This window comes from Rhinopithecus bieti, unplaced genomic scaffold (assembly GCF_001698545.2).
Source record: "Rhinopithecus bieti isolate Rb0 unplaced genomic scaffold, ASM169854v2 scaffold_38981, whole genome shotgun sequence".
NCBI lineage: Eukaryota > Metazoa > Chordata > Mammalia > Primates > Cercopithecidae > Rhinopithecus > Rhinopithecus bieti.
In genome coordinates, this window is record NW_016819573.1 from 2,424,928 (window position 1) to 2,435,284 (window position 10,357).

At 42.7% G+C, this 10,357-nt stretch overlaps 1 protein-coding gene across 3 annotated transcripts in view; it reads left to right on the top strand.

The window, feature by feature from the left end:
* The window catches only part of DHX35 (DEAH-box helicase 35), an 83,638-nt gene that overhangs the window by 64,966 nt on the left and 8,315 nt on the right, over nucleotides 1-10,357 (top strand). For all 3 annotated transcript variants that reach the window (XR_001882740.1, XM_017859119.1, XM_017859118.1), the window contains 4 exons: nucleotides 624-753; nucleotides 3,776-3,857; nucleotides 6,045-6,116; nucleotides 9,978-10,089. Coding sequence is in view for 2 of the 3 variants with exons in the window: in XM_017859119.1 (XP_017714608.1) it covers nucleotides 624-753; nucleotides 3,776-3,857; nucleotides 6,045-6,116; nucleotides 9,978-10,089 (396 nt within the window). In the remaining variant the exon portion in view is untranslated. The remainder of the gene's footprint in view (nucleotides 1-623; nucleotides 754-3,775; nucleotides 3,858-6,044; nucleotides 6,117-9,977; nucleotides 10,090-10,357) is intronic.

A 10,357-nucleotide genomic window follows, 5' to 3' on the forward strand; every position in this document is an offset into this window, starting at 1 on the left:
TAGGTCTACATTGTATTATTCTATGGTTGCCTTCTTGGAATATCTTTAATTACATTTTCTTTTTAAAAGCACTTTAACTTACAATATAATTTCAGAGGTACATTTCCACAGCAATAATTTACTCTAAGACATAATGATCATACTTATGAATACAGAAAAAATTGAATACTATTGATAGAAAAATCATGCTTTGGGGACAAATAATAGTAATTTGTAAATTATTTCTACATTGGCAAGTGTCATATTGTTGGCTTCTAGTGTAATAAAGTGATAAATTCAAGCATGCCAAAGAAGAAAAATTGATTTACAAAGAACCACATGGAGAAGTGGTTCTTTCTGATAGTTTACATCTTATGAAGGTATTTAAGATCGAAACCATCTCTACGTGTCATTAAGTTCTCATTTGCCCTTTACTGCAAAGAGTGAGGTTGCAGAGCAGTCAGATGTGTGCAAGGTTGTTAACATCTGTTTTGAGAGATGGGGCAAAAAAGGGCCAGTTCCAATCTTTAGATCTCATGCCATTGAACAGCACATGGGGGAAGAGAGAAGAATGATCTTTACAACATAGACTTAGTCGAGAACACGTCTGTTTTCTAACTCCCTCTTTCTGGGTTGTTCTGTAGCACAATAAGAACTCTCAATGGTGTCAGGAACATTTCCTGAATTACAAGGGTCTTGTCAGAGCTGCGACTGTAAGAGAACAATTGAAAAAGCTTCTTGTCAAGTTTCAAGTGCCCAAGAAGTCTAGTGAAGGTGAGAAGAAACTGCCCCAGCTGGTGACTTCCCTTGCTTCATTCTGTTGAGTTGTCTTCCTAAAGTTTTCATGCTGGGCTGGTGCGAGGCAGCGTGGCGTACTCTGTAACAACACTGGGTTTTATATTTTGAGTTGCCTGCATCTATGAAAATCTAAAGGTCAAGTTACATATTTTTTCCAAGGAGGTCCATTTTTCTTTCTGATGGGCATTCTTACTAAGGGAATTTCATAGCCCATGACAATACTTAAGAATCATTAACAGTCACATCAGCACATCCTGTCATTGATTTTCCCATGTAGCCTTTGCAAGAAAAATTACTTTTTGGTTGATGATATTAGTAGCTATTACATAAAAATTAAATTTTATTTTCAATGACAAGTGTTATTAGAGCAAGTGCTAGGTGTTTAGCCTATGCAGTCACTAAGGGTAAGACAGAAAAGTACTATGTAAGACATAGTCTGTGGCCTCTAGCAGTGACAGTGACTACTGTTAATCAGGGACATGGTAGGTTACACTGTGGCAGGGAAATTATCCAAATATTCTCTTGCTCAATCTCCCACTCTGTGAGGTGTTGGCAATATTATCCTCATTTTACAATTAGTCATAAGATCCTAGGGAGAAGTTAGATTAAATTCGGGACAATGCAGCTGGTAAGGAGGAGAGCCAGACCTGTATGTGGTTCAGAAGTCTATGCTTTTAAGGAAGTGACACACCTGCCTCAGCAGTCAGCTTGAAAGCCTACTGTGTGCCAGGTACTCAGCCACATCCTCAGCACCATTAGTACTTGGTAACATTTCCTGAGTGCTTATAAGTGGCCAGGCAGCGCTCTGAGTGTTCCATGTGTTTATTAATTTAACGCTCACAACAGCGCTGTGAAATGTGTGCTCTTTTCCCCATCTTATAGGTGAGAAAAGCATGGCTAAGAGGTAAAATATAACTTGCTGAAGTAACACAGTGAGGGTATGGTGGAGTCAGAACTTGAGCCCAGGTGGTTCCATTTTAGTCTTATTTTGTCTTTATACTAAGAGTAAGTGATTAAACAATGACTGAGTCTTGGCCTTTACTCTAAGGGAACAGTGCAATGAAAGGAGAGATTCATACGAATAGACAAAGTACTAAGATTATCAGTCCTCTTAGAAGTTAAAGTAGTAGATACTTTAGTAATCATAGAAGATGTGCTGGAAAATGTGGAAGGAATGCCAGGAAGAAGGAATCCAGAGAGGGCTGGCTTGGGAAGTCCTGCAGCTTCCTTGAGGTGTGGTGGGAGTCCAGTCACGCTGTGGGGTCTGGTTGAATTAGAAAATGGTGGCAAAGAGCACTCTAGGGACGGAGGACTGGAGACAAGTGCTTGGAGTGAGGAGTGTATTAGACGCACAGAGAATATTTGATGGGTGAATACGCTCACAAGAGAGGGAAGAGTTGAAACCTGGGCCACTGAGCCATGTTGGAGTTATTGATAGAAACAGGAAGCTTACAAGGAGCACCCAATTGGAGAGCAGCTGGTCAAATGCCTGTCACCCAGCAGGTAGATGACAGCCTTACTTTAGCAATTGGTGGTCTTCACCTGTGTTTCATTATCAGACCCCTGCCCAGGAGAAAAGTTAAATTTAAATTCTACCCAGCCTGAGAAATTAAATACTTAAATACTAAGGAATAAGATTTTGTAGGGTTAAGATTGAGCTTTGGAGGGCCACAGGCCATTGTAGTATCTAAGATACTTCCCTTCCCCTGCCTCCAAGAACCAGTTTTCACCCCTTTGGAAGTGGTATCACCCCTGATTAGAGTGCATATTTTACATGGAAATTTCTTATGGACAATAGGAAATTTCTTATGGGCATCGGATTAGATCATGGTTATACATGTAGATTTGAGATTTATTATCAACTTAGTGCTTAGGAACAATACAGAAAATCATGAAGACTAAATAAATTACATGCAAATTTAAAACATCTAAGTGTTAAAAAATAGAAAGCAATTAGTGAAAGATACTTTCAGCAGTCATGAGATAAAAATTAAAAACTTTATTATAGAATTATTTAATATATTTAGGAAAAAACAATTTTCGGGTTGATAAATGGGCTAAGGATTAGAACAAAAAATTCACAAAAGAAGAAATATACCAATAGTAATCAAATAAATGTAACATAAAAGAAGGTAACCCTTTTTGCCAAAACATTGCTAGTAAGAATGCAGTGAAACTGCCATTTTTATATATTGTTGATGGCTTTGGAAATAGTACCACCGTTAGGGAACTTACTTACCAACATGCTATATTCCATTGGATCTAAGATACCATCATGTGTAAGAAACATCATTTTATGTGTCACCAAGGGAAAAAAAATGCTGCCAGTTATAATTGTAAAATGCTATCCTAATTTCAGTGAATTAAAGTTAGAAAAAGAGGGAGTCTTAAAATTGATGAGATATGGTATGTCATTAACCATAAAAATAACATTAGCCTTTTGCACAACAATTTGGAATGTATCCCATGGACATCATCTAATAGTGGGGAAGCTTTATTCATGGAAGATGTTAGCTGTAGCAATAGAAACAACAGTTAAAATAGAACATTTGAAAAAATTGAAGAATTACTTCCATTTTCAAACACTAGCTCACAACCACAGAAGTCACGTTGTGTAGTATTTCCAGTTTGTGTTTTATAGAAAGAGCATCACTGCCATATCACACTCTCTTACAAAGGAGTTCTGAGGTCACTGACCAGCCTGCAGAGCAGCACTCTTAGGTTCTAGTGCCCAGCCATGGTCCAGCCATGTGTGGCTTCAGGGAGGTTGGAGGGGTCCCAGGTTCAAGGAGCAGACCAGCATAGTTCTTAGCAGTGGTTGTGGGGAGTGGGACCTCCTTAGTGCCAGAAGGGCAGGGCTGGAGCCAGTTCGGGAGAGGGTTTTGAGGTGGCTTGAAGCAGCCTGGGGTGGTGCTGGGAGTGAATCCTGTGCCTTAGAGCACACGGAGCATAGGGCAGGCAAGGGTCTCACCCGCCTGTCTGTTGGTTGCCTGTGTAGGTGATCCGGATCCGGTTCTGAGGTGCATTGTCTCCGGCTTCTTCGCCAATGCAGCGAGGTTTCATTCTACTGGAGCTTATAGGTAACACGATACTTTGTGAAGTCATTTGTTAAAGGAACAGTCTTACAAATGACCCAGACCCCACAGAAAGCTGTGCAGAGATAGTAGTTACATAATTATTTTTAATTTCTACCATATCTCCTTCCAAAACTGAGTTGAGGTTAGCAACATAGCTTTAAGCAAAATATCTTGACTTTCTAAAAATGATTCTCACACGTTCAGCTCATCTATATGTTGTATGTTTTAGAAGGATGACAATTTTACATCTTGAGGCTGGTAATAATTCAATTCTAATGATAGAATAACATGACCTGAAGAAACCATTAAAAGTAATCTTTCCCAGATAAGTTACTTTTACAGTTGGCTAGTTTATTATGTCTTCAGAGATCTGCAGGACTGAAGTCCCCACCCACCCTGGTACAGTGTGGCCACGTCTGGTGTCTTTGGAGGTAGCCAGGTGTTTCTCATGTGCTTGGTGTGCCTCCTGCTACATAACCTGATTCTGCCAGTTCCGTTTTCTAGGCACAGAAAACCACTGATCATTGATGCCTTCCTAATGGTCTTTAGTATGTTCAAATGCAGTGAAAACTCAGCATAGCTTCGCTTTCCTTTCTCCAGACTAATCATTCCAGTGCTTTGAATTGTTACTTTTAGTCTGTCTTTTGGCTCATTTTAGTTTCATAACCTCACTGTAGCCTGTTTAAAGTATAGCTATTATCATTTTCTGTTCTTTAATAAGAGCACACTCCAAAGAATTTCTCCCCAGCTCTTCTTCCTATGTGTTATTTTGTCATTAATTTTTTTTCCCTCAGAAAATATTACTGCCCTGTTATCTTGAGGTCAGCCAAGAGATTCCTTGTCCTGGAATCTCTTGTCCTGTTAATGAGTCCAGAATTGCACTGAGCCTTTTTTAATTTTGGCAGCCGGATCTGCTCCGTTTAGTATCCCAGTAGCTGACTGTTTGAACTGCAGGATAGCACTTTACATTGATCTCTAGTCTGTTCTCTTTGTTACTCCAGGCATGTTGTAGCCTGTCAGTATCATGATTCAGTTGCCCATTGTATGAGCTCACCTCCCCACCCTGAGTTGTCTGTATTTGAGGCAGCTCGTCCGTGTGGAGGTGACCCCCGCAGTGGCCCAAGATCTTCCCAAGGAGTGCTGCCAGCTTGTCATCTTGATTGCTCCCACTCTCCTGGAGAGTTAGCAATTTCGACTAGTGTTTAGAAAATCCTTTTATCAGTGTCCTCAGCAACAATGTGGGCTACCTAAGAGGTTCCAGGCTAGTCATTCCTTTGAGACAACATTTAGTGTTGATCAGCTCACCACCACCTGGTAGGACAGCCCAGGACCCCAGGACACTGGCTTTATTACAGCGCCGACGAGGTGCTCTCACAGCACTTGAAGCGCTTCCCCCAAGAAACAGATCATTCTACTGAGTTGGAATTGGAAGTACTATTTCAGAGAAATTAATAGTCCAGTATTGAGCTTTCTTTTTTTTTTTTGAGATGGAGTTTTGCTCTTATTGCCCAGGCTAGAGTGCAATGGGGTGATCTCAGCTCATTGCAGCCTTTGCCTCCCAGCTTCAAGTGATTCTCCTGCCTCAGCCTCCCGAGTAGCTGGTATTACAGGCATATGCCACCACACCCAGCTAATTTTGTATTTTTAGTAGAGACAGGGTTTCTCCATGTTGGCCAGGCTGGTCTTGAACTCCCGACCTCAGGTGATCTGCCCACCTTGGCCTCCCAAAGTGCTGGGATTACAGTAATGAGCCACCGCGCCCGGCTGTGAGCTTTCTTTTTTCATTATCATTACGTCCCCCTATAGTCATTATCTTTAGTATTTAACTTTGCTTTTTAGATTATAGAAGAAATCACATGTATTATTTCCATTCCAAAGGAAATTGTTTTGAAAGAGCACCTGCAGAAGATACACATAAACATAGGCAGAGCATTTTATTCCTAAATGTTTTCTCTAAGTGTCCAGATGTTGCTTTTCTCCTCTTCTCTTTTCCACATGGTTTATTGTTGACTTCTGGGGTGGCAGCCGGGGAGGGATCGAGAAAGGTTATAAGAGAAGATGGAGATAATTGTTTTGCTTGTGACAAGTTCAGTCTGCATGCTTTTTTTGGTAATATTAAAAATATCTGTGGGAAAGTCTTGCTATAAGTATTTAAAATGTGCTTCAGACAAAATTCTTCTATGTTCCAAGGACCATCCGTGATGACCATGAGCTGCACATACACCCTGCGTCAGTCCTCTATGCAGAGAAACCGCCTCGCTGGTAAGCATGTCCTGCTGCTTAGCCTGTGCCTGCTTTGAGCAGGGCCATGTTCTTGGTTTTCTCCTGTACATGTTTCTTGACATTGCCTCTAGAATTTCCCTCTGGGCCAGTCGTGGTGGCTCATGCCTGTAATCCCAGCACTTTGGGAGGCCAATGCGGGCAGATCACCTGAGGTCAGGAGTTTAAGACCAGCCTGGCCAACATAGTGAAACGTCATCTCTACTACAAATACAAAATTAGCCGGTCGTGATGGGCACACCTGTAATCCCAGCTGCTCGGGAGGCTGAGGCAGGAGAATCGCTTGAACCTGGGAGGCAGAGGTTGCAGTGAGCCAAGATCACACCACTGCACTCTAGCCTGGGTGACAGAGCAAGACTCCATGTCAAAAAAAAAAANGCCTCGCTGGTAAGCATGTCCTGCTGCTTAGCCTGTGCCTGCTTTGAGCAGGGCCATGTTCTTGGTTTTCTCCTGTACATGTTTCTTGACATTGCCTCTAGAATTTCCCTCTGGGCCAGTCGTGGTGGCTCATGCCTGTAATCCCAGCACTTTGGGAGGCCAATGCGGGCAGATCACCTGAGGTCAGGAGTTTAAGACCAGCCTGGCCAACATAGTGAAACGTCATCTCTACTACAAATACAAAATTAGCCGGTCGTGATGGGCACACCTGTAATCCCAGCTGCTCGGGAGGCTGAGGCAGGAGAATCGCTTGAACCTGGGAGGCAGAGGTTGCAGTGAGCCAAGATCACACCACTGCACTCTAGCCTGGGTGACAGAGCAAGACTCCATGTCAAAAAAAAAAAAAAAAAAAAAAAAAAAAAAGGATTTCTGCTCTAGCAAAGATCTCCTTAAGCAAACAGTGATATTTGTCTACTCACTCATCCACTAAGCAAACGTTCATTTTCACCCACTGACTAGATGCTTAGCCCTGCACGAGGCACAGCTATGCAGAGATGAATTGGGATCCCAGTTCACGGTTTTTTTTTTTTTTTTTTTTGTTTTTTGAGACAGAGTTTCATTCTGTTGCTCAGACTGGAGTGCAGTGGTGCTGTCTTGGCTCACTGCAACCTCTGCCTCCCAGGTTCAAGTGATTCTCCTGCCTCAGCCACCTGAGTAACTGAGACTATAGATATGTGCAATCACACCTGGCTAATTTTTGTATTTTTAGTAGAGATGGGGTTTCACTGTGTTGGCCAGGCTGGTCTCCAACTCCTGACCTCAGGTGATCCACCCACCTCGGCCTCCCCAAGTGCTGGGATTACAGGTGTGAGCGACCGCACCCGGCCCCAGCCCACAGTTTTGACATAGAGACAGACACAGAGTCAGCTACCTTGGGGGAAGGGCTTTACTAGTGGCGTGGATGAAGTGCTGGGCTTGGCACATCATGTGCCAGTGAGAATCAGGAAAGGCTTCATGGAGGAGATAACATTCATCTGAACCTGGAAACAAGAGTGTTCAGGCAGAAAGGACCCAGAGGGCATTCCATGTAGAGAAGTAGCAGGGGCAGAGCCATGGAACATAAAGGAGCCTCTTGCGTTTGGAAAATGGGGAATCATTAGTATGGGTGGCCTGTGAAATGGTGCTGCTCTGTAACACTGCCTGGGAAGAAAGAGGTAAGCACAGAAGTCTAGAGTCATCTTTATAGCATTTCAATGGTTAAGTTTAGGTTTGTCTTTAGACATCTTTATGGCATTCCAATAGTTTAGGTTTGTCCAATTTAACAATAAAATTGGGGACTTAACATTTTCTTGTTTACAATTTCATTTTTCTAGAATTCATTTATATTGTATTTTACCAATAAAAAATATTGATTAAAAGTACTGATCAACCATGGATTAGATTTTGCTTTTTTGAGACAGTCGCACTCTGTTGCCCAGGCTGGAGTACAGTGGTGTAATCTTGGCTCACTTCAACCTCCACTTCCGGGGCTCAAGTGATTCTCCTGCCTCAGCCTCCTGAGCAGCTGGGATTACAGGTGTGTGTCACCACGCCCAACTAATTTTTGTATTTTTAGTAGAGACAGGGTTTTGCCATGTTGACCAGGCTGGTCTCAAACTCCTGACCTCAGGTGATCCGCCTGCCTTGGCCTCCCAGAGTGCTGGGATCACAGGCATGAGCCACTGTACCCTGCCCAGGTTGGAAATTTTAAAGACAACAACAATTTGTCCTTCTCCAGTTGGAAGATGGAGAGGCCCTGGGAAAAAGGGTGGGGCGTGTGTGAAGAGAGGGAGAGAGAAGATAGCGGTAGATTTGAAGGCAAGAAGGTCTGTGGTCAAACACTTTGTACCCTAGAACTGCAGCTTTCAAAGTATGGTCTCCAGCCCAGCATCAGTATCACCTGGAAACTTGTATGAAATGCAGCTTCTCAGGCCATGCCAAGTTCCATTCAGTCAGAAACTGGACTAGGGCCCAGGACTCCATTTTAACAAGCCCTCCAGATGTTTCTGTTGGGCAGTAAAGTTTGAGTTCTGTTTCCCTAGACCAAGGAATCAGATTTATCCTGTAGCCAGTGCAGACCTAGAAGTTTCTTAGGTTGAGAGCACCTTGGTCAGTTCTGGGTTTAGAAATGTTACCCAGTGACTACACTAATGTGGCCAGGATATGCACACTCACGTGTGCAGGAGAATTTGAAGAGTGCCCACACCTGTAATTTCAGCACTTTGGGAGGCTGAGGCCAGAGGATTGCTTGAGGTCGGGAGTTCAGTACCAGCCTGGGCACCATAGCCAGACCTCAACTCTCAAAAAAAAAAAAAAAATTAGCCAGGCATGGTGGCACATGGCTGCAGTACTAGCTGCTCAGGAGACTGAGACAGGAGGATCACTTGAGCCCAGGAGGTTGAGGCTTCAGTGAGCCATGATTGTACCACTACACTCCAGCCTGGGTGACAGAGTGAGACCCAGCCTTTAAAAAAAAATTACTTTTTTAAATCAAGAGAGATGCAAAACCTCAGTTTTAGATCCTTTTTTTGCTGACTTTTGGGTGGTTAAATCTGGGAGTTGCTTAAAAGAGAAAGGCTTTTCTTTTTCTTGCTTCATTCCTAAGGAGCTCTGAAGGGCAAAGAAAGGTTGGGGAAATAGAGCCAGCCTGAAGCAGCGCCATTCCGTTCAGGTGGCAAAGAAAGGGCTCCCCATCACGGCCTCTTTGTAGGGGTCCTCCTTTTCCTTTCGTCAGCTGAGATTCATTTACTGGTTTTTGAGGAGTAGGGAACCGCAGTGTGGCTGGTGTGTTTATAGTTACGCAGGAAGCCCTGAATCAGCACTTGGGATGTTTCGGAAACTAGTATCTACTCATATGCACACCTAAAATCTGGGGACTGGATATTATGCTCTTGGCTCTTTGGTTGTCTATTACCTGAGCCTCAGAAACATTTTTTTCCTTAAATAAAGGTATAATTTATTTACAATGCAAGATGAGTTTTGACAAATGTGTATACATGTAACCTGGACCCACATAAGTTATACAATGTTTTTATCATTTTAGAAATTCTTTGTGTCTCTTTACAGTCAGTTCCCAGCCTCTTTCAGAATCAGGCAAGCCTTTGCCTCTATTTCTGCATTTTCTAATAAAGTCATTAGGCTCAGTTCAGAGTTCTGTAAATGCAGATGCAGGATCCAGAAAGGTCCTTCGCGGATAACTGAGATGTCCTAGAAGTCATTTAGGATTTAGAGTCTCATCTGAAAAATGGACACACCATTACCCAGCACTTAGGTCTTGAGGCTTTGGTGAGTGACATAAATGCATGTGTTTAGCACAGTGTCTGGCACATGGAGTAGAACCTGTTAAAGGAAACAGCATGTCTAACTGTGGATCCTGACTGTCATCACAAGAGGGTGAAATTAGCTCATGTGTCTTTCTCATTTCAGGGTTATCTATAACGAAGTTATACAGACCTCCAAGTATTACATGAGAGATGTGACTGCCATTGAATCGGCCTGGCTGTTGGAACTGGCTCCACACTTTTATCAACAAGGAACGGTAGGAATGAACGGAGCCTGTGCCCCAGCCACCTGTTAGCAGCCTCTCCATGTTTTTCAATGTACTCTTTTTCTCCAATTTAATGCCCTATGTGTGTTCCTCCTAGTGGTGCATAGGGTAGAAAGGCTATTACCATATCCCCAAAACATTCTGAGAAAGCACTCTAGCGTTTAATTCATAGTGAAGTGCAATTAAAAATAAATCCCCTAACCTCATAAGAAAAAAAAAAAAAGGTATCGCTTTTCTCCTTTTGTTCTTCCAAACTATT